The sequence below is a fragment of the Hemicordylus capensis genome, chromosome 1, assembly GCF_027244095.1.
Source record: "Hemicordylus capensis ecotype Gifberg chromosome 1, rHemCap1.1.pri, whole genome shotgun sequence".
NCBI classification, from domain to species: Eukaryota; Metazoa; Chordata; class Lepidosauria; order Squamata; family Cordylidae; genus Hemicordylus; species Hemicordylus capensis.
In genome coordinates, this window is record NC_069657.1 from 66,465,370 (window position 1) to 66,489,223 (window position 23,854).

At 43.1% G+C, this 23,854-nt stretch overlaps 1 protein-coding gene and 1 long non-coding RNA gene across 4 annotated transcripts in view; both read left to right on the forward strand.

Annotated features, from left to right (window-relative positions):
* GREM1 (gremlin 1, DAN family BMP antagonist) overlaps positions 1 to 6,051 on the forward strand; it is a 15,040-nt gene extending 8,989 nt beyond the window's left edge. For all 3 annotated transcript variants that reach the window (XM_053272149.1, XM_053272159.1, XM_053272167.1), the window contains exon 2: positions 3,945 to 6,051. In XM_053272149.1, coding sequence (XP_053128124.1) covers positions 3,946 to 4,509 — 564 coding nt within the window. In that variant the 5' untranslated portion in view covers position 3,945 and the 3' untranslated portion in view covers positions 4,510 to 6,051. The remainder of the gene's footprint in view (positions 1 to 3,944) is intronic.
* A 2,939-nt stretch (positions 6,052 to 8,990) lies between these two features.
* LOC128339691 (uncharacterized) lies at positions 8,991 to 23,567 on the forward strand. Its single transcript, XR_008313170.1, has 3 exons — positions 8,991 to 9,421; positions 10,791 to 10,906; positions 22,564 to 23,567. It is a non-coding gene; the product is annotated as an uncharacterized LOC128339691 (long non-coding RNA).
* The last annotated feature ends 287 nt before the right edge of the window (positions 23,568 to 23,854 follow it).

Below are 23,854 nucleotides of genomic sequence, written 5' to 3' on the forward strand. Positions count from 1 at the left end.
TGACATGCCTTTGTTCCTCCACCCCTCAAATTGAGTCTAACTTTGTTTTCAGAATGGAAGCAAATTTGGCTACTTAAGTACTGTGCAATCAAAACCAATCTTGTCATGTCTCATTTTGACAATAATTTCTTGACTAGGGCAATAAGTATCACTTGCCCAATTCAGTACTTTTGTGCCTTACAAGGGTAAATTCTCTAAACCAAATAGTATACATAAAAATGTTAAGATAAAATTGAATAGAAATCTGAACCTTTGTTTAGTAAATTCAAGCTATAAGAATTACCTTAAGGATATATTTGCCCAAATCACAGCTTTATCATCATTCTTCTTTCCATCAAAGATGGTGCATCCACATCATGAATTTCACGTGCATGTGAGAATATGTCATACTTTGCTTTGAAGCTAGAATATAAATTATAACACCTTGAAACAGGGTGGAGGAGTATGAACAACGGAAAAAAAATGGAAAGGAAACTGAACAACTAAAAAAACTCTACCTGGGAACCAAACCAGCAGTTTTTATACCCTTCCTTTTCAGCCCTCAGAAGTTTCTTGGGATGCTTTTTTACAGGCATGTCTTATATTGCTAATTTGGTGCTTTAACATACAGTTAAAATTTTTCTTTATTTTAAATTAGGTACAGTGTAATACAGGAAGTTTCTGAACTAGCTTATGTCATTGTTTCCTAAATTTCTGATAACTGAAGTTCACTCTTTTCTGAATTAAAATTGGAGGTATACTTCTATCTTACTCCCAAGAAATTATATTTTTGAAGTATGAGTAAGAATAACCCTCACTCCAATATCCATGCATTGAATAAGAATGGACCTTCACCCCTAATGTAATCCCACCCAATTCAGAGACAAGGCAGAACTATCTGTCCTTGCAGAAGGCCAATTGGAAGGAGGCAAAGCCACCTAATGGCACAGCAGGGAAATGGCTTGACTACCAAATCAGAGGTTGCTGGTTCGAATCCCCTCTGGTATGTTTCCCAGATTATGAGAAACACCTATATCAGGCAGCAGTGATATAGGAAGATGCATCATCTCATGCTGTGTAGGAGGAGGCAATGGTAAACCCCTCCTGTAGTCTACCAAAGACAACCACAGGGCTCTGTGGTTGCCAGGAGTCGACACCAACTCGACGGCACACTTTTAAAGCCATTGCAGTGAAATGCACAGAGATGCTTCAGCCTCCATGAATACATCTGGAGTTTGGGAAGAAGTGGTATAGCTCATTTGTTCATGCAGACTTGCCTGTATTTGTCTGTGATTGGTGGACTGAAGACTTGATATCTCTCCCCCGCCCCCACCAAATGGACAGTCTCCCACAGCTGTAGTGTATAAAATGTTCTCCATATTAAAAAATATGGTTGGGTGATTAATGGAATATCTTTGAGCATGGATCAGGGAATACTGCAGAAGTGACTTTTTGCTGTTAAGCAATCTTACTGGGATTTTTCTTATATTCAGTTCAGTTGCCACTAAAGTCATGTTGTCCCATTGTAATAAAGAGCCAAAATTAGTAGTAATTGGCTGACATGATGAGAAAGGTTATTCAAAGTAGTCCCGTTGAAATTAAAAGGACCAGTTAGGCAATGGCCAAGTTGTCCTTTTAATTTCAGTTTTTGAGTAATTTTTCTCATCATGTCAGCCATTGTTTGTAGGAGTGGGCTTTATCATGGCATGGAAGCAGTAATCATCACATTAAGAAATGTATTTCTAGTAGAATGACCAGATAAGCACTAACTAAACAATTCTTGCTGGAACTTCTTAACATGCATTTTATTCTCTATCTAATCAGTGATTTGCCTTTTGTAGAAACTACCAACACAGAAGCCATCATACACTGTAACCATCCACCCAATTACTCGGCATTTTGCTGTGTGTTGGGCTTTAATCTGAAACTTAAATGCTGAGTTAAAATGATGTGTTTGGGACTACTATGGCAAGTTTTGCGTGTAATCTTTAGGAATTGCCTAAGCAATTGTTAATTCCGAAACAATCATTCAGAATGAACTATCCCAACAAACGTACTATAAACAAGAACACTTTTATATGAATACATGTTTCCTAAGGTATAAAGCATTCAAAACATCCAAGGCAGTCTCTAAATTGCATCATAGAGCAATATTCTCTAAGGAACCAGTAATTCAATGCTGTGTTCTATCATTTATTTGGGGGGGAGTTGACTGTGACTTGACTTTCTCTGGTTTAGACTGTTATTTGTAATAAGAACATAAGAACAGCCCTGCTGGATCAGGCCCAAGGCCCATCTAGTCCAGCATCCTGTTTCGCACAGTGGCCCACCAGATGACACTGGAAGCCACAGACAGGAGTTGAGGGCATGCCCTCTCTCCTGCCGTTACTCCCCTGCAACTGGTACTCAGAGGCACCCTGCCCTTGAGGATGGAGGTGGCCCACCGCCCTCCGACTAGTAGCCATTGATAGACCTCTCCTCCATGAAGTCATCCAAACCCCTCTTAAAGCCATCCAGGTTGTTGGCTGTCACCACATCCTGTGGCAGAGAGTTCCACAAGTGGATCACGCGTTGTGTGAAAAAGTACTTCCGTTTGTTGGTCCTAGACCTCCTGGCAATCAATTTCATGGAGTGACCCCTGGTTCTAGTGTTGTGTGAGAGGGAAAAGAATCTCTCTCTTTCTCCACGCCATGCATGATTTTATAGACCTCTATCATGTCTCCCCGCAGTCGTCTTTTTTCTAAACTAAAAAGCCCCAGGTGTTCTAGTCTTGCCTCATAAGAAAGGTGCTCTAGGCCCCTGATCATCTTGGTTGCCCATTGGTTGTAATGGGTATGTGTGGTGCTAGTTTTCCACTTGGGTTAAGTAGTGTTCCTGGTATGTAGGAAGCGTTCCTCTTTTTCTCTCAACCTGAATCCCTACACGCTTAAAATCCACCCAGGTAATTCCATCATTGTAAACCTGCCAATCGAAGGGAATTGGGTCTATTGAGTTAAAGGGAAGGGCAATTGTGCTATCCCAATTCTAGTTTCCTCCAAATTAATGAGATATGATCTATACATACAACAGAATGAGATGGCCATGTGGATGGTAGTGTGTGGGATGGTTCAGATTACTGAGAGATAATATATTTTTGATGCTCCTTTGCTTTTTAAAAAAGAACATCAAGTGGAAAACTGGCACAACAGGAAGTAGGCTTGGCTAGAAGCTCCCTCCCTGATGTAAAGGTAAAATGGGCTGTCGAGTCGGTGTTGACTCCTAGAGAGCCCTGTGGTTGTCTTTGGTAGAATACAGGAGGGGTTTACCATTTCCATCTGCACAGTATGAGATGATGCCTTTCAGCATCTTCCTATATTGCTACTGCCCGATATAGGTGTTTCCCATAGTCTGGGAAACATACCAGCAAGTATTTGAACTAGCAACCTCTGGTTTGCTAATCAAGTCATTTCCCCACTGTGCCATTAGGTGGCGTTCCCTGATGTAACTCCCTGATGTAACGTCTTGGAAGCTTTATTCATAGAGGAGACCATTCCAAAATGGGATTACCCACCTGTAACCTCAAGCGGTGCATTCCATTCCATCACCTCAATCTGTTGCACTTTGTCCAGATCGTATTTTAGCTTCTGAGTAGGAATTATGTGATCCATACTGAGGAAATTTTTTAACTTTCAGCTTTTGATTTTTAAATTTTTGGTGGATACTGTTAGCCCTATTCAGTATCCGCATATTGCATTCACTGTGTCTACAATCTGATGTGTAGTTATTCACACATTATGTACAACCATATAAACAATTTGTACTCTGCATTTTTGAGGGGTCTGCTCCTTGTGCTGACGCTGACTGCATATGAGTTCATTTTAATTCACAGGAAAACATGTACATGTACATAAAGACGCTTGTGTATGTATACAATATGCAAATACTCCTTATGCAAAACTGACAGTGTTTTCTTTCACATTTCCTAGGATGGCTCGTACAGTTTCCACTGTTGGTGTACTGCTTCTTCTGTTTGGCCTTCTGCTTCCCACAGCCGAGGGGCAAAAGAGGAATAGTGGATCACAAGGAGCCATTCCTCCACCTGACAAAGATCAGCCCAATGATTCAGAACAGACGCAGCAGCCGCCACCGCCACCAAAGCCAGGCTCTAGATCCAGTGGCAGGGAGAAAGTCAAAACTCCATCTGCTGAAGAGGTGTTGGAGTCAAGCCAAGAGGCTTTGCATGTCACAGAGCGAAAATATCTGAAAAGAGACTGGTGCAAAACGCAGCCACTCAAGCAAACCATCCACGAGGAAGGCTGCACCAGTCACACCATCATTAACCGATTCTGTTATGGTCAGTGCAATTCCTTTTACATTCCAAGGCATGTCCGCAAAGAGGAAGGTTCCTTTCAATCCTGCTCCTTTTGCAAACCAAAGAAGTTCACCACCATGTCAGTCACACTGAACTGCCCAGAGCTTCAGCCCCCAAGGAAGAAAAAGAGGATCACACGGGTTAAAGAGTGCCGCTGTATATCCATAGACTTGGACTAGGGTACATCATTGAGGACACACCAGGCTTTTGTTGTCATTGGCTCCTTGACAGCAAATGCCTGGACCTGCTAGAAGTATAGCAGGGGACAAGCGCCAAAGAGAACCACAGCAAACGACATACATTATGTGCAAGTGTGAACTTAGATGTCAGTACAATAGTATGCATATGGAGTTGCACTGCCATTTGGTGTGCAAATTGTCACTTATACCTGTAACCTTGTCCCTAGGTTCAGTTTCTCACTAACTCACCTGTGTGCTGGAGTTCCTGCACCTCTGGCTTCCATCTTTCACTGCAAGCTATGCCACTGACTTCCAGGATGATCAATATCCATTGTAACTGGAGGGACATCAATGAGTTCTAAATATGGAGTTGTTTGCTACAGACAATGTTACAATGGACACAATAGACAATTATAGATGTGCCCACTGCAGAATGTAATTGGTTCTAATATATTTAATACATGGTGCAATTAAGATTGAAAGGAAGGAAGCTTGAGCAAGAGCAACATTGTTTTGCTGGAAAACAGAGCCACAGCCTAGAGTTAGAAAGAAGAGGAACTTAAAAGGGTAATGGACTAGGGAGAGAAAACATGAAGTAGAAAGAAGAGGATAAAGAGAAGACAATGTGTATGTTGACTCCACTGATGCTGTGAATGTATCTTGAGACACTTCTGAACACATGGCACCCACCTTAGCAAGGCTGCTACATTATTTGCATTAACTGCAGTCTCTAATTCAGTTCCATCATTTTGCTCTTTATTATAGTGATGTCCTAACCCTGTAACATTTTGTGTACATTGGTGAATGTATATGCATGTGAACACCTTCTTTGTCTCTCTGTGCCATCCCATACTATCACCTCACAAAGAAGAAAGCAAACAGGAAGCAGGATGATGTAACCTTAAATGCACATTCCTTCATTTCCTATATGAAGGATATTCTTTGCAACTTGTAAAGGGGGGATTGGTGTTGTTGGTTCAATCAGAGATAAGCAGCATGTCTAATGTGGGGCAGGGAGAAGAAGTGTATGGTATATGCTTGCTAACACCTATTTTTGTAAAAAAAATACTAGAAACGTGAATTTACTAAGTTAAGATGGTGTGTGTGGGAGGGGCTAAGCAGGTCCCCTCACACCCAAGCCTCATTGATGTGAATAGTGTACACTGTTCTTGCAGTGCACTGTAGGAACAATATCTGGTGAACCAATCTCCTGGATGGTGGTTAAAAGAAAGGCAGACACATCTACAGTGAGCAATGCCACTTCTTCAACTTTCTTGTTTGTGCAAGTGAAAAAGCCCTGTTGCTTCTGCTTTTCTGTTCAATTTCATTCACCAAATACCGTGGGGGGACATGCAGTTTTCCGTCAAGGTATAAAAGGGAGCATAGCTTAGAGGAGGCATGCCTATAGACTCTATCTCAATAATGCATTTTGTTTTAAGCTTCCTATTTAAAATAAGGTTCCATACACATGGTAGGAGCAAGGTTTAATTTTATTCCACATGTAGGATCAATTTGGAGTGATTAAATTCTATCTAAACTAGAGTTTAGGGTGCTTCTGTTTGTGCCTTCCTTGCTCATGTTTCAAATACACCAACATGGTATCTTTCTTTTCATGTTCTCTGGGCTGAAAACAGGCAACTAGTTATCCTTTGTCATCAGCGGCAGACTGTAGCTTCACAGTGAGCTTTCAGTTACAGATCTCTGACACCTGTGTGGGCATGTAGAGGGCACATGAGGACATTCGGCTTTACTCATAAGAATATAGGAAGCTGCCATATACTGAGTCAGACTACTGGTCCATCTAGCTCAGTCATATCTATAGAGACTGGCAGCAACTTATCTAAGGTTGCAGGCAGGAGTTTCTCAGACCTATCTTGGAGATGCCAGGAGGGAACTTGAAACCTTTTGCATGCAAGCATTTAATTGCTCTTCCCAGAGCAGTCCCGTCCTCTAAGGCAGGGGTGGGGAACCTTGGCCCTCCAGCTGTTTTTGAACTACAACTCCCATCATCCCGAGCTGGGAGTTGTAGTTCAAAAACAGCTGGAGGGCCAAGGTTCTCCACCCTTGCTCTAAGGGGAATCTCTTTACAGTGCTCATATATGTAGTCTCCCATTCAAATATATTAGCAAAGGGGACAATTTATGCTTGTTACCACAAAACAACAACAACAAATATTTATATACTGTTTTTCAACAAAAGTTTCCTAAGTGGTTTACATAGAGAAATAACAAATAAATAAGATGGATCCCTGTCCCTGAAGGGCTCACAATCTAAAAAGAAACATATGATAGACACCAGCAACTGGAGATACTGTGCTGTGGTTGGATAGGGCCAGTTACTCTCTCCCTGCTAAATAAAGATAATCACCATGTTGAAAAGTGTGCTTCTTTGCCCAGTTAGCAAGGGTTAGACCAACACTCCACCCCATGTATGGACATATACATAGTGGTATTCCACTTTTACTATGGCCCCATTTAGACATAACGCTAAATCAGAGGTTAATGTGCCAGAGGTTGGAGTGAGTGATCGTCCAAATGCATGGAGATGAAGTTTTGTCACCCATCCACAGCTCCATTTTTGCTTCCAAACCTGAATTTGAGCCCTTGGTTTGTAGTGAGATTCGCTGCTGAAACCTGAGGTTCCAGGGCACAATTGTGTCATCTGATTTCTGCTGCTTCTATAATCTGGGTTTTGTGCACAAGCTCCTCCTGCAACCATAGAGAGGTTGGCTCAGAGCAGCACAGAAATATGTCAGTTCTAGGGTGGCCGTGTTTCTTGCTGGCTTCCTTTTGGAGCTGGTGCTCTGACCTCTGCCATCTCCTTACTCCTGCTTCTGTTTGGCAACTGGGTTGCCACATCTCTAGAGTACAGGAATTTAAAGGGACATAATCACATGGGGGAAAGCCTGCTTTCCCCTGTGTGTTTTGGACCTCGTGTGTTCCTCGGCAAAAAGAAAAAAAGAAAAAGGATGGGAGGACAAGATGGAGACATCAGGAGAGGTCTCCAGAAACTCATCACTGTGGTGCTTTGTGCACAAACTCATGAAGCCCTACTAATACAAATAATTGAACACATAAACACATTTCTGACCACACACATATCAGTCGCCCTCAGTGCCCCCATCCTCCCATAATAAGAATGAGGGCTTGTGTGCAGCTTTATTTTCATGCAGGTTTCCATCCACACCTAAGTCCCACCTGTATTCCGTGTCGCTTGTGTTATGCGTTGCAGGACCTTTTGGTTCGAGAGACTTCACCAATGTACCAGTGTGCTATTGAATCATAGCCCAAGAGATCCCTCTGATGTGCCAATGCACCCTTGGGCTATCAAAACCAGGGAGGGCTTGGCCAGTGGGTGTGTGAGGAGACACAAGGAATCAGACCAGGGATGTCTTTTATTTTATTTTTATTTTATTTTATCTTTAACCTTTATATCCCACTCTTCCTCCAAGGAGCTCAGAACAGTGTACATGGTTATTTTATCCTCACAACAACCCTATGAGGTAGGTTAGGCTGAGAGATACATGACTGGCCCAGAGTCACCCAGTGAGTTTTATGGTTGAATGGGGATTCGAACTCTCCTGGCAATCAAAGAAAAATCCTAACTTATCTACAAAACAAGTCAAACAACCATTGCTTTCCTTTCTTGGCCCTTTGGCCATCATTACTACTTCAAATCAGGGATTTGTAGGATAAGGGGAGGAGCATAAGTTCACAACTAGGTTGTTTTCCCACATAAGGCACATATGCCAGGACTTTGGAGGAGTGATACAACAGTTCATATCAGAAACACCAATGACACAGATTTGTACTCTCTTCCCGAAGTTAAGACTCTAATACATAAATGTAACTAACGTGGGACTCGGGATTCTACAAATCCAGCTTTCAGAGCTGTGGTTACTAGTAGCAAGATCGTCCACGAATCCTTCAGCACATTCAGTATTCAGTACCTTCTGCACAGCTGGTGGTACAAACAATGTCTGTGTTCAACCTGGCATCAGTAAATGAAAATTAAAGCATTTCAAATGGACATGAGGCCTGGGGTGCGCATAACACTTGCTTTATGTGCATGTGGTTGATGACCACACCCCTCCTACACACTGCTGGCTTTGCTTGCACAAGGCAGACACACCCATCCCTCCTCCTTTCCCCTAACATGATGAGATCAGGGTAGCACCCTGTGTCCTGCTCCTTTAACTATCTACTTGGAAAATCACCACCAGCCATGCAGTTTCAGCATTCAACGACAGCTTCACCATCCACAACTGGCACTGGCACCACCACGGAAAGCAGCCAGACTGGGGATGGAAGCAGGAAGACTGCAGTTTCTGTAGAAGAAATTCAAGGAGGTGGCCACCCACAACATAATGTCGGGAGTTGAGCCATGGTACAAGATGCAATATTTCAATGTTGCAGGCTAGGGTAGGGGGTGTGCGAACCATCTAAAACCAGTTCTAGATCAAACTCCACCCCCACCCCTAGTTTGATGGCTCTAGGTCAAGCCTGAACTCCAAAATATAAAATAGAGCCTGTTCTAGGTTGAACCGGACCAAGCCTGGCTCTATTAGAGCTGGTTCTAACTGGCTTGGGAGGCTCGAGCCTCCATTTTGAGTATAAGAAAGATCTTCATCCATTTTGTGAGTCTGGTGTCACTTTGTACGATTGGCTGTGCTGATCCCCTGATTGGCCAGATGTGTCTGGCTGTTTGAGTGGCTTTGGCAGTGTGTCACTCAGGGACATCTGCCACCCTATTGGCCGGGGGAAGGAACAGGGTATATGTGTGCCCCAGGAGGGTTATTCAAAGACCTCATGGCTTGGAATCTCTTTTTTTCCTGCTGCTTGTTTTTCTGCTGACTGAGGAGCCAATACTACTGCTGCTTCTTTGGAAATTGCTGCTGCATCTTTGGAAATTGGTAAGGCAAACTTCTCTTGCTTGTGGTGGTCTCCACAGATAGGTTTGACTGACTCCTGCTTCCCCCTCTTTCAGTTTTTCCATTTTAGTATTTTATTTTATTTTCCTGGCTGGCTGTAATGTAGTGTTCTTAATTAATTGCTTCCTATTTGAAAGCACATTGCCTGCTCGGGGGAGAGGGCTTTAATTTTATTTAAACAAACAAACAAACAAACAAACAAACAAACAAAACACACACACACACCAATATTTTAAAGTTTTTTATTTCCTGGCTGGCTGTAATACAATGTGCTTAATTAATTGCTTCCAATTTATTTATTTATATTAATTTTATTTTTACATTGCATTATATCCCACTCTTCCTCCAAGGAGCCCAGAGTGGTGTACATGGTTATGTTTATCCTCACAACAACGCTGTGAGGTCGGTTGGGCTGAGAGAGAAGTGACTGGCCCAGATTCACCCAGCAAGTTTCGTGGCTGAATAGGGATTTGAACTTGGGTCTTCTCAATCCTAGACATCTCAAAATGTCTAAAATGTCATTTTAAAGAATTGCTTTCTTGTTTATAACAGCTGCTTTTTAAATGCTTTTTTTTGGGCTTGCTTTTTCTGAAACACCTGTCTAAATGCCTTTTCTGTAGTTTGTGTTACTTGGTGATATTAGTGGCTTTGTGGTTTGCAGTGTGTTTGTAGTGTCTGCTTGTTTGGTTTGTGGCTTGCTCCAGCAGGCTTGCAATCTTCTGTGGTTACTTCTTGTTAGTTTGGATTGTGCCTTCTTGTCTTGGTTAGGTGAGGCTTGCGGTTTGTAGTTAGGTTTGTGGTGTGCCCGTGGTTCTATGGGGGTTCTAATTAGAACCGAACCACAGGCCAGTTTAGAACAGTTTAGAACCAGAACCGATAGAGCCGGTTCAAATTCAGTTCTTAGAACCGAACCACAAAACCCGTTTTTGTGCACATGCCTAGACTCAGGCCACAGAGATTGCAGGTTGCTCTGGGGTGGCAAGCTAGTTACACAGACCTCCCATTCCCTTGGAGCACACTTGTGTAGCTGCTCCCAGGGAAGACTGAAGCTTCCTGGGAAGGCAGAGTGAGCAGTGCACCTGTGCTTGTCCAGGTTCTGGATGCCCAGGGAAAGACACTTCAGTCTGCACTGTATGCCATAGGCTCTAAGGAGGAAGATGAGAAACAAATTGAGGCCCTTGAATACCTAGCGACCACCCAATATGTGCAAGAGGACAGCCAAGGTTCCCTGCTAGAGCAGGAGTTTGTGCAGGGTGTCCCATTCGGCACAAGCAGTTTCCTGGAGCAAGCATAGGACACAAGCTAGTTGGAAGAACAGTTCTCTCATTCCCTGACTGACATGTTTTCCCAGACAGGCAATGAAATCACTTTTTCTGGGTTTCCCACCTACACCTTTGCTCGATGAAGGAGGTGATGGTTCAGACAACATTTCAGAAAAGCGCCAATTGCAGCAAGAAGAAATATCTGGTGAGTATGCCTGTACACCTAAGCTTAACAAGTTGCAGGGAGAACAGCTCTTATGGACAGTTATTTCCAAGCTGTTATCTTAACAGAGTTCGATGTTAAGCAACCCAATACTTGGGCAACCAAGATGATCAGGAACCTGGAGCACCTTCCTTATGAGGCTAGGCTACAGCATCGGGTTCTTTACCTTGGGAAAGAGGCGACTAAGGGGAGGCATGATTGAGGTGTATAAAATTATGCATGGAAGGTAGATGGTAGACAGAGAGAAATTTCTCTCTCACAAACACAACACTAGAGCCTACACTAGAGGTCATCCCATGAAACTGAAGGTTGGGAAATTTAGGACCAGCAAGAGGAAGTACTTTTTCACACAGCATATAATTAATCTATGGAATTCCTTGCCATGAGATGTGGTGATGGCTACCAGCTTGGACGGCTTTAAAAGGAGCTTAGACAAATTAATGGAGGACAGGTTTATCAATGGCGACTAGTCTGATGGCTGTTGGCCACCTCCAGCATGATGCTTCTTAATACCAGTTGCAGGAGAGCAACAGCAAGAGACATGCCCTCTCCTCTTACCTGTGGGCTCCCCAGAGGCATCTAGTGAGCCGCTGTGTGAAACAAGATGCAGGAATAGATGGGTCTTGTGCCTGATCCAGCAGGGCTATTCTTGTGCTCTTATGTAATGCACAATTAGCTCACCATCCATCTTGGCCACAAACTACTCTTGCATTCATTGTTACAATTAATAATCGGTGCAATAACAGGTGTAATGGCAAGGCAGAAGTAGTTCCAATACAGATCCCATCAGTCCTGGCCACAGGTTTTTGAACTTGAAGATGATGGTACTTGTGCTCCAGCAACAATGATAGAGAAAGATAGTTGTTCCAGGCCTCCCCTTAAAATGCAGGGAACAACTTTTAGAGGAGGGATCTAGAATTTCAGAGTGATAGAATGAAAAAAACATTTGAAAAATGATTCTAGTTGCCACAAGCAAATGGCACCTTTAGGATGTTGCTCTATGCAGAGCATTTAGCCACTCCTAAAAAGGTCCTCATTGGACTCAGATGACTTAATTTTTTTCAAAAAAAGTATTAAAAATAAATGGATTGATCAATCCTTTTCACAATTACATATACAGAGCCCTCCCACAATATTATTATTATTGTTTACACAGTCAGACAGGTGTTATTGACTGGTTTGTTTTATCCAGACAGCGAGTCCTTCCCAAAGACCTGGGATGGCTGAATTTTATTGTCAGTTGTTATAGATATCGTCGCAGAATATAGGCTGTTCCCAGTAAAATTGCTTTTTGTAATTGGCTGATGGTGATTTCTGTGGCCCCTATGGTGTTGAGGTGCTCTTCAAGTTGTTTTGGAATTGCACCTAGGGGGCCAGTTACCACTGGGATTATTTTGACCTTTTTCTGCCACAGCCTTTCAATTTCAATTTGTAGATCTTTGTATTTTGAGATTTTTTCTATTTCTTTTTCTTCTGTTCTGTTATCCCCTGGTATTGCTATGTCAATTATTGTAACCTGTTTTTCTATCTTCTTGACTACAGTTATATCTGGTGTATTGTGTGGCAGATCTTTGTCTGTTTGTAGTCAGAAGTCCCATAATATTTTTGCATCTTCGTTTTCTACAACTGTTTCAATTTTATGGTCCCAACAATGTTTGGTAACAGGTAGCTTGTATTTTTTGCAGATGTTCCAGTGTATCATCCCTGCTACCTTGTCATGCCTTTGTAGTCAGTCTGTGCGATCTTTTTACAACAGCTGATTAGGTGGACCACTGTTTCATCTGCTTCTTTACAAAGGCGGCACTTGCTGTTTGTTGTTGACTTTTCTACTTTTGCTCTTATTGCATTTGTTCTTAGTGCCGGTCCTTGCTCAGCCAGTATTAAACCCTCCGTTTCTTTCTTCAAGTTGCCATTCCTAAGCCATTGCCAGGTCTTAGTGATGCTTGATTTTCCACTTATATTGTGTAAATATTGACCATGCAGTGGCTTAATTTTCCATTTTTCTGCTCGGTTCTTGACTTGTTCTTTCTTGTAGGCCTGCTTTGTTTCATTGGTGTTGAATAGTTTCTTGTTATTGACCATTTGAAGTGCATCTTCTTCACTGTCCCTTATATATTCTTCAAGGCCTCTTTTCTCCTCCTCTGCTGTTTGATGGACTTGCAGCATTCCTCTTCCACCTGAGCTGCGAGGGAGGTATAGCCTATCGACATCACTGCAGGGGTGCAGAGCATGATTGATGGTCATGATTTTCCTGGTCTTACGATCTAGCATCTCTAGCTCTGCCTGGGTCCAGTCTATTATTCCTGCAGTGTATCTGATAACAGGTATAGCCCAGGTGTTTATGGCTTGTATGGTGTTCCCACCATTGAGTTTGGACTTCAGGATTTTTTCTAACTCTCCTGATGTATTCACTTCCAATATTTCTTTTAACTTCAGTGTGTGCAATGTTATCAGCCTGGAGAATGCCCAAGTATTTATACTGTTCTTTCTCTTCCAGGTTCTTGATCTTGCTTCCATTGAGCAGTTCTATTCCTTCTGTTTTTCTTATCTTCCCTCTGTTCATTATTAATGAAGCACACTTGTCTAGTTCAAACTCCATTGCTATATCGCTACTGAATATGCGGACAGTGTTTAGCAGTGATTCGATTTCTGACTGGGACTTTCCATACAACTTCAGATCGTCCATGTACAGCAGATGGTTGATTTGACTTGATGTTTTAGATGTTTGGTATCAGAGGCCTGTTTTGTTTAGTATTTGTGAAAGTGGAGTCATGGCGATTACAAACAACAGAGGGGATAGTGAGTCCCCTTGGAAAATACCTCTTCTAATGCTAACCTGTCCAAGCATCTCGCCATTGATTGTTAGCTGTGTACTCCACATGCTTATTGCTTTTTAAATAAATATCTGAATGTTTTTGCTGACACCAGTTGTTTCTAAACATTTTAGTATCCATGTGTGAGGCAATGAGTCGAAGGCTTTCTTGTAGTCAATCCATGCAACACTTAGATTTGTTTTTCTTCTCTTGCAATTTTCTAAAATCATTTTGTCAATCAGCAGCTGGTCTTTTGTTCGGACAATTTCCTTTCTGTTCAACTGGAAGTTGTTTGTTTGTTAATAAGTGCTGCATTACTTTATCTGCTATTATTCCAGTTAATAACTTGAACATGGTTGGCAGACAGGTTATCGGTCTATAATTACTTGGAACTGCACCTTTTGCTGGGTCTTTCATGATGAGATGAGTTTTCCCAGTTGTTAGCCATTTTTCAATATCACCTCCTTGCAAAATGTGATTGAACTGTTTTGATGGTTGTTTAAGAAGGCTTGTTAGGTGTTTAAGCCAAAAGCCATGCAGTTCATCGTTGTCTGGTGCAATCCGATTTTTAATTTTCTTTGCACTTTCACTTATTAATTCTGGTGTTATTATTAGATCTTGCATTTGTTGGTTACATTTTTCGACCTCTTTCACCCAGCCTGCTTTTTTATTATAATCTATTGGATTGTCCCATCATTTCCCCCAGAATTGCACTGTTTCTTCTTTATTTGGTGTTTCTACGTTTCTTGCAGTTTCTCCTTCTATGCTTTGGTAGAAACGTCTCTGATTCGACAGGAATTGGAGATTCTGCCCATGTTGTGTAATTCTGGCTTCGTATCTGCTAATCTTCTTTGACACTGCTGTTATTTGCTGCTTTATTATTTCCAGGACTTCTCTAATTTTCCTTGAATCTAGGTGGTATTTTTGGATCAGATACTGTTTGGTGTTTCCATTCTTCAGCTTCTTGTCTTTCATATCTTTCAATTTACTAGCATCTGATCTAAGCCTGGAGATTTTATTTTCGAATCTAATCTTCCATTTAGGTGATGTACTACTTTCTTTTTTTACAGGTCCACTGATCTTATATCCAAGCTCTTGTGTTGTTATTGTTGCTGCACTGTACATTAGTTGGTTTGTTTCTTGCAAATTATTTGTTGTTATTTCTGCAAGTTCAGCATTTATATCTTTTAATGCTTGAGCAAGTTGTTTTTTGGCAACTGTTTTTAGAGCTGGAAGTCAAACTCTGGTGGTTGTTTGGTTCATGTGCTCAGTTATTTTTTGCTTTAGTTCTTGTTGCTTTTCTGTTAAACGTCATTTGGGTTTTTGAGGTGAAGGCAAAGGGGAGGTTGCCTGGTTTTGATTTTGAAACAGTTCAGCAACAGTGGCATCCTCGGTTTCCAACACCTCCTCCTCCACTTGCACCTGAGGAACTTCTTCAGTTGGTGGTAATTCTTCTTCTATATCTTGAGCCTGTGTTGCTCTTTGCAGTTCCTCCAGCTCAACTTCTGTGGATACTTTATTTCTTATTATGAATCTGCTCTGGTCTGCTAGCCTTTGTTCTGTGATTTCTGTACCTGGATGCTTCTCTTTCCAAATTTGGTACATTCTTTTTAAATAACCTCTTCTAGTTGGACTAGACTTGTAATAGCAGATCATTATTTCCTTGTTGGCATTTTTCGTATATTTCTTCCGGTTAAGTAACGTTTCTTCCAGTAACCCTTCACTCTCCAGCCCTGGTTGCTCAACTGAAGATCCTGAGTCCTGTAGCCCACTTGCCACCAGATGTCCAGGGACTCCAGCACCTGGCATGGTCCTTGTTGACCCGGGTGATGACCGATCCAGTATAGATTTATTAAAGTTACATCTCACCATATTGTTGATGGGAGAGGCACTCTTCGTCTGACTCCTCTAGTGAGACCTGTCCAGTATGGTTGGACCTCTGGCATAGCTCTCACCTTGCACAGAGCATGCAAGCCCCACAACCATGCCAAGGTAGTGCCTCACTGGCGGTTATTGTTGTTGTTGTTGTTGTTGATGATGATGATGTTGTTAATTAGATTGGCCAAGCCATCAGGAAATATACAAATGGGGCAGAGCAGCCACAGAAGCCCTATAGTCCATCACACACTTTTGAGGCTTCATGGAGAATGACTCTGAGGACAGCCAGGCACAGCACACTGATGAGGCAGAGGCAGTGGTGGGAGGGCATAAGGCATGCACAAGAGGAGGTTGCTCTCTCTCCTTTAGGTTTCCAGGAGGCAGAGACCTCTGCAAGCCCCACCCACCGAACAGCTGATTGTTAGGAATGGGGAGCAGCAGCAGCAGCCTGCCTCCATATGCATGGAGAATCTCCACTTAGCCAGCACCCCTCTGCCTGTTTGCGGGACATGAAGGAGGCTTCTAGTGAGGGGTTAGGTCTATGGGTGTTGGGGATGGTGAATACCTCTCCAAATCAGGGGATGATGCCCCCTTGCCTGAAGGAGGCAGTCATTAGGCCCCTCCTAAAAAGGCCCTCATTGGACTCAGATGACTTAAATAACTTTCAACCAGTTTCAAACTTGGGCAAGGTATTGGAGGAGAGCACTGTAGCATCTCAGCTCCAGACTGCTCTGGGTGAATCAGATCCTTTCCAATCTGGCTTCTGCCTTGGATATGGGACCGAAACTTGGATATGGGACTTGCCTTGGTTGCCCTGGTGGATAACCTACGCCAGGAGATAGAGTGAGCGTGACTCTGTTGATTCTCCTGGACCTCTCAGCTGCTTTTGATACTATCAAGTTGATCAACCATAGTGTCCTTCTGGGACTTCTCTCCAGGTTGAGGCTTGGGGGCACAGTTATATGGTGGCTCTGCTCCTACCTGGAGGGTTGTACTCAAAAGGTGATGCTGGGGGATGCCTGTTTCACCCATTAGCTTTTGGACTATGGGGTACTACAAAGGATCTATTCTGTCCCCCATAACATCTGAGCCATTTTGGAAGGGCCACACGAAAAATTCAATAAATAATAAATAATAATAATCTACATGAAACCCCTAGGAGAGGTTATCCGTAGATCTGGGCTGCGGTGCCATTAATGTGCTGATGACAACCAGCTCTACCTATATTTTAAGTCAACAAACACCAGGGAATCAGTGGCTGCTCTGAACCAGGGCTTGGAGGCTGTTCTGGACTGGGTGGGGGCAAACAAGCTGAAACTTAATCCAGATAAGATGGAAGTGCTCTGGGTTGGTAGAACTGACCATCCCAGTAATGAGACAAATCTGGTCTTGGAAGGGGTCACACTCCCTCTGAAAAACAAAGTCCACAGATTGGTGGTGCTCCTGGACCCAATGCTGTCCTTGGAGGCGCAGGTGACAGCGGTGTGCAGAAGTGCCTTTTACCAGCTATGGCTGTGACGCCAGCTGAGACCCTATTTGGAGAAGTCAGACCTGACCTTAGTCACACATGTTTTGGTAACATACAGATTGGCTACTGCAATGCGCTGTACATGAGGCTGCTCTTGAAGATGATTCGGAACAGGAAGCTGCCATATACTGAGTCAGACCATAGGTCCATCTAGCTCAGTATTGTCTACACATATTGGCAGCAGCTTCTCCAAGGCTGCAGGAATCTCTCTCAGCCCTATCTTAGAGATGCCAGGGAGGGAACTTGGAATCTTCCCAGAGCAGCTCCATCCCATTAGGGGAATAGCTTACAGTGCTCACACATCAAGTCTCCAGAACAGCCATCCAGTCCAAGCCCAGGTTCAGAGCATCCACGGTCTCCCTGGTGTCTCCCATTCATATGCATCCAAGGTGGACCCTGCTTAGCTAACTCATGCTTGCTACCACAAGACCAGCTCTCCTCTCGGAAGCCTCCGCTGGTCTAGAATACTGCTGCAAGGATGCTTGTGGGTGCAAGACACTTCATAAGTGTCACACCCTTCGTGTGGCAGCTTCATTAGTTACCAGTCCACTTCCAGGCTAGATTCAAGGTACGCATGTACAGTGGCACTCTTTGGATTGGACTTCCAGGATTAAGTCCAGTCCTCAGCACCAGAAGGAGACCTCCAAATGTCCTGGAGGAGGGCCCTGCAGCCCACCAATGCCCTCGTCCCCACTACTGCCCCCGTCACCACTACTGCCCCCGTCACCCCTGCCACACTGATCTCAGGATGGGGGCTGAGAGCCAAGTGGGCCTCTGTGGCAGCTGCTAAGCCATAGATCCCAGGCTGGGCCTGGTTGCAATGTCAGGCTTGCAACATTTGCAAGTCACACTCTGCAGGTGCCTGGAAGTGGCTTGCATGCTCAGGCCTCCAGCAGGCCTGGCCAGGATTAGCCTGGGACCTATGGCTTAGCAGCCGCCACCACATAGGCCTGCTCAGCACTCAGCTCTCAGCCCCCATCCCTGGCTGCTCACACAACATACAAGAGGAGATTGGCATGGCGGGGACAGGTGTGGCAGTGGACTACAGAGAGCCCCTCCTCCAGAATATTTGGAGGAGGCCTCCAGGGACAGGAGAGTGGTGGGCATGGCAGGCAAAGTGCGTCAGTTCAGATTTTTTTCTTTTTCTTAAAAAAAGAAAAGAAAAGCTTTTGCACTTTCCCTAAAGGCGGGGGGGCCTCCAAAGCCCTTTAGGTTTTGGGCTGCAAAATTGCCTAGGTGCACCACTGGTTTGAGTCGCTGCCACCTTGAACCAATATGGACTGGCAAAAAATACCCACATTGATATCCTGAGGATCTCCTCCGAAGTGCTGTGAATTTGATTTGTATTGGTCCACAAACACAAAGGTTATTAGAGGGGACATGCACATATGGACATGGTGATTTCAGAAGTCTTCTTCCCTTCAGAAAGTAGCCTAAAAATATGTGTAGTTTATTTTGCATTTCAATCAATCTCTGATTCTTGCATCTGAGGGGCCACCCATTAATCTCAAATACAAGGCTATTCAAGGAGGTCTCATGAGACTTCACACTGGAAATAGGTGAGTCACTTTGGCAGGTGCATCAGTGCCAGAGACTATTTAAAGGGACAGGAGAGGGGGCCAAGGAGGAGAACTGGAAGGAAGACTGATGGCCATGTTTCTCCCGCAGAACAGGAGGTCAACTGAAGACAAGTGGAAAACTATCATGACACCATGATCAATGGTATCAAGGCTTTTCTGGAAGGAACAGGAAGGAAGGATTCCGGAAGGAATCTTGAGAGTACTCCAGGACCCAGGACTCACCCTAGTATCTCAGATGGAGGCTATGGCCAGCAGTGCTTTCTACCAGCTTTGGCTAATTTTATGTCCATTCCTTGAAGATGATGAAACAATGGTGCATCAGCTAGTAACCTCCAGGCTTGACTACTGCAATGCACTCTATGTGGGGATGCCTTCAAACATAATTTGGAAACTTCAGTTAGTTCAAAATGTGGCAGCCAGACTCGTCTCTGGGGTAACGCAGAGAGACCATATTACGCCTGTTTTAAAACAGTTGCACTGGCTGCCAATATGTTTCCAGTCAAAATACAAAGTGCTGGTCATTACCTTTAAATCCCTGAAAGGCTTGGGCCCGGGTTACCTTAAAGAGCGCCTTCTTCTGCATGATCCCCACCACTCAAGGTCATCTGAGGATGTCCATCTCCAGTTACCACCGGTATGTCTGGTGGCGACTCAGAGGCGGGCCTTCTCTGTAGCTGCTCCTGGGCTGTGGATACACTCCTGGCAGAAATCTGTAATTTGAGTTCATTCTTGGCCTTCAAGAGAGTCCTTAAAACCTATATGTTTGCCCTTCCAGGCCTTCCAGGGTTTTAAATGTTTTAAATGTTAATGGTTTTATACTGTTCTTAAATTGTTTTGTAATAATTATTTTTAAAGGACTGATTCATGGGTTTTAGTTTTGCTGCTGTGCACCACCCAGAACCATTTGGATGGGGTGGTATATAAATGTAATCAATCAATCAATCAACCAAGAAAAGAAAGAAAGGAAGAAAGGAAGAAAGATCAATAGGATACAATTTCATCTGTCAGTCTGCAGGGACTGTCATTTACCAAAAGCTGCAAATGCAATTTCAGTGCGAGTCAAAGGTCAAATGTCAGCCTGATAGGGCCCTAAGAATCATCCACATGTACCTGAAGATTTTGGCAGTTACTCATTCAATAACCATAACTCTACAGAGTTGTAGAAAGGCCAGCATTGAATCTATGCAAGTACTTGATTTCTCAAGTAGGGGCCTGCAAACTGTGGATTTATAATGGTGCCCATCCCTTTCCCACCCCAAAGGCAAACACTGAATAACAGTCTCAGTATTTAGAGCATTTCATACCCCTCTCATCAACCAGCATTAACATGGATCCAGTCTACAGTGGTTTACCACTTCCCATTATACTTAACTGCTTCCAGGTGATCCCAACACACACATCCAGGTTAACAGGGTTTCCCATACCTTTTGCTTGGTATCTGCTGCTGAACATGGGTCCTACAAGTCATGATGACCCTGATCCAACTCCAGTTGCACATGTTGTATGTGTAATGACTCCAGATGATACCATACATTCCCAACAACATCAGGTACAAACGACAGTTGTATGAATTGATATTCCTACCTGATCAGTTTACTTACAATGTAGACTTGTGAACAAAATGTATCTTTTCCCAAGGAGAGGGAAAGATTTCAAAGTGACTTCAAAAAAGCACACCTAAGAGAGAAAATGCAAGTACAGAATACAACCTGATTTTGATAATAATGTTTGTCACTTTGGAAAGTATAATCAAAGGGTGGGAAGCAAATGTTTTTACAAAACAACAACAATAACAACAAGCCAGTGAGATGAAAAGTGGAGTCCTGAGGAAGTTATAAATGGTGAAGGCATGATTAAAGTAGAGTCCAAGTACAAAATACTCTGGAGTTCAGTTACCACCACCAGCACATCTGGTGGTGACTCGGAGGCGGGCCTTCTCTTTAGTTGCTCCTGGGCTGTGGAATGCACTCTTGGCAGAAATCCATAATTTGAGTTCATTGTTGGCCTTCAGGAAAGTCCTTAAGACCTATCTGTTTGGCCTGGCCTTCCAGGGTTTTTAAACTGTTTTTAAACTGTAAAGATTTGGCCTGGGCATTTTTCCAGATTAGACCCTGCAACGGTGTCACGGTGTATCTTGGAAGTGTGCTTCTACACTTCCTGTGTTGTGACACCACAGTCCCTACATGGACAGCAGGGTGCTGTTCACATTTCCAATGCCTTGTTTCAAATTTAATCACTGCAATATAGAGCTAGAACCTCGTATATCTGGCATAAGAAAGTTGTTGTTTTGGGAGATTGTTAGTTTCTGCGAGACTGCTCCCGCTGCTGTTTATGCTTTGAATGCGACTTACCTGAAAGGAAGCATTTTGCTGCTGTTGGGCAGCTAGTCTGGAAAATGCCCTGGTTTACAAGGGTTTTCATTCTGAACTAACTGAAGTTTCCAGACTATGTACAAAGGCAGCCCCATGTAGAGTGCATTGCAATAGTCAAGCTGGGAGGTTACCAGCTGATGCACCACTGTTTTGAGGTCATCCTCTTCAAGGAATGGGCGCAGCTGTTGAATCAGCTGAAGCTGATAGAAAGCACTCCTGGCCATGGCCTCCACCTGAGATACCAGGGTGAGGCCTGGGTCCAGGAGTACTCCCAAGCTGCGCACCTGCATCCTTCTGGGGAAGTGTAACCCCATCCAGCACAGGAAGATCTAACACACTCCTCAGATTCTGAGCCCCCACAATGAGCACCTACATCTTGCTTGGATTCAGCTTCAATTTGTTATCCCTCATCCAGCCCGTTATGGCCTGTAGGCAGGCATTGAGAGAATGAGTACCATTTCCTGAAGATGAAAAGGAAAAGTAGATTTGGGTGTCATCAGCATTCTGATAGCACCCAGCACCAAATCTCCTGATGACCTCACCCAGCTGTTTCATGTAGATATTAAAAAGCATTGGTGACAGAATGGAGCCTTGAGGGAGCCTCCAGCATTTTGGAGCTGGAGAAGACTTTTGAGGATACCATGGACAACCAGGAAAAGAATCAAATGGATCATAGAACAAATCAATCCAGAATTTTCACTAGAGGCGCAAATGACCAGACTCAAACTAGCATACTTTGGATACATTATGCGAAAACTCAGCTCCCATGAGAAGTCCATAATACTGGAGAAGGTTGAAGGAAAGAGAAGAAGAGGACGACCAGCACAAAGGTGAATGGACTTGATTATGGCAGCAATGAATGCACCACTGAGAGACCTTAAAGGCCAAGTTGAAGACAGATCATCCTGGAGAGAATCTATCTATGTGGTCGCTAAGAGTCAACACTGACTTGACGGCACTCACTCACTCACTCAATCAATCAATCAATTTTTTTTTAAGGTTTTGTCAACCGCCCAGAGATGTGTACATGGGACAGTATAAAAATGTGACAAATAAATACATAAATTCACCCCTATCTGTACCAAAGCTATGTATAGTTGTGTGGATTCATCATGCACATTCAGAATTGCATGTGAAGCCCAGTCAGCCAGGTTTGCTGAGTAAGAAGATCTGGCAACTTTCATAACGCACCACATCATACCCTGTGTGGCTTGTGGCTGAATTCTTGGCTTGACGTTGACAGTGATGGGAAAGGAGTGATGCCTTTTAATTGCTGCTTGATTGTGCTTTCATTATTTTCCCATCTGATTGGAAACAATATTTATAACATGTCCATTTTAAGTAATTGTAAAAAGATGTGGAATACAAATATGCTGACATAAAAGGAGAATATTTTGGTTTAACAGTAAAACAAAAAGGTTTCTAAGATGCAATAAAGCGTGCCTCTTTCATCTTTTCTGTGATACAGATGCAAGTAACATCATTCAGCGATGAATCAGTGATGAACAATTCCTAACAAGCAAACACACTTGTATTTCTAAAGTTATACATTCAGAAGCAGATATATGCTGACAAAGAGTGCCAAAGAACAAAGGTGCAGCCAGATGCAGCATCCAGAGTGGCGGGAGTGGACCAAGTCTGTTCTACAATGCTGAGCATCTGGTGCAATTCTCCTGAATATCATAGAATAGTTGACTGTCATGCAAGAAAGATGTTTCACACACAGTACTTCTTGTAAACATAGTTCACAAAGTGGGACTTCCCTTTAAAACCTTGCATTATGTAGGACCTAAAGATTGGAAGGATTGTCTGCTCTTGTATGAATGTGCCCACAGGTTAAAATTAAAATCTTCCCTAGACCTTTCTCTGGGAGGTGCCCCATAATTTGTTCTCATTCCTCCCCAGTCAACACTCAATGAATCAGAACAGAAATAAATCCAGAGGCAATTTAATCTTGTGTCCATGAATTGATAATCGTTAGCATCATCATAGGATAACTCTTTATCCCATAACACCACAATGTTGCTGTAATAGGATAACTATCTCCCACTCACATGCCTTATCAGAAAATAGTGACAGTTGTTCTTAACTGGGGGAAAACTCCACTATTTATTAAACATTGTTGTTGTTATTGTTACCACCTGATTCCAGAGGCTCTAGGTGGTTCACACAAATAAATACAACATTAACATTACAGATTGAAAGTATTTATCATGCAAATTTGTTATGAGTGTTCTTGAAATAGAAAGGTCATCAGAAGGCTATTGTAAGATAAATTGCTAATCCAGGTTCCATTCTTTACGAAGAACACCAGAAAAGGTGTGAATGGACTTTTCCTGAGGGCAAGCGTGAGGCGGGTTGCAGGCTTCACATCCTGCAACCAGAGTTTTTAACAGAAATTTTGCAAAAGTTGGATATCGATGGCCAATTTGTTTCCAAGCACACCAGAACTGGTGTGAACAAACTTTGAATGCACTCTGACCCACAGGCCACCTCAGCAAAATATGGTCAAACACACCCAAGCATAGCAAGTCCTATTAGCAGAAATTGCTAATTTCTGAGATAACGTGCTTTGGGTAAGTGACTCCATATGGGAAAACCCAGTCACTTTTGGGGCACAAACCTACTCCAAGCAGTTTTTCATTGAGAGAAACTAAACCATGTATTTAAACTACCCATTCTTTGAAGATATTGTGTACTCCTAAAAAGACAACTTTGTAGAAAAATGAATCAACAATTTCTGCACATTGCAGGCACCT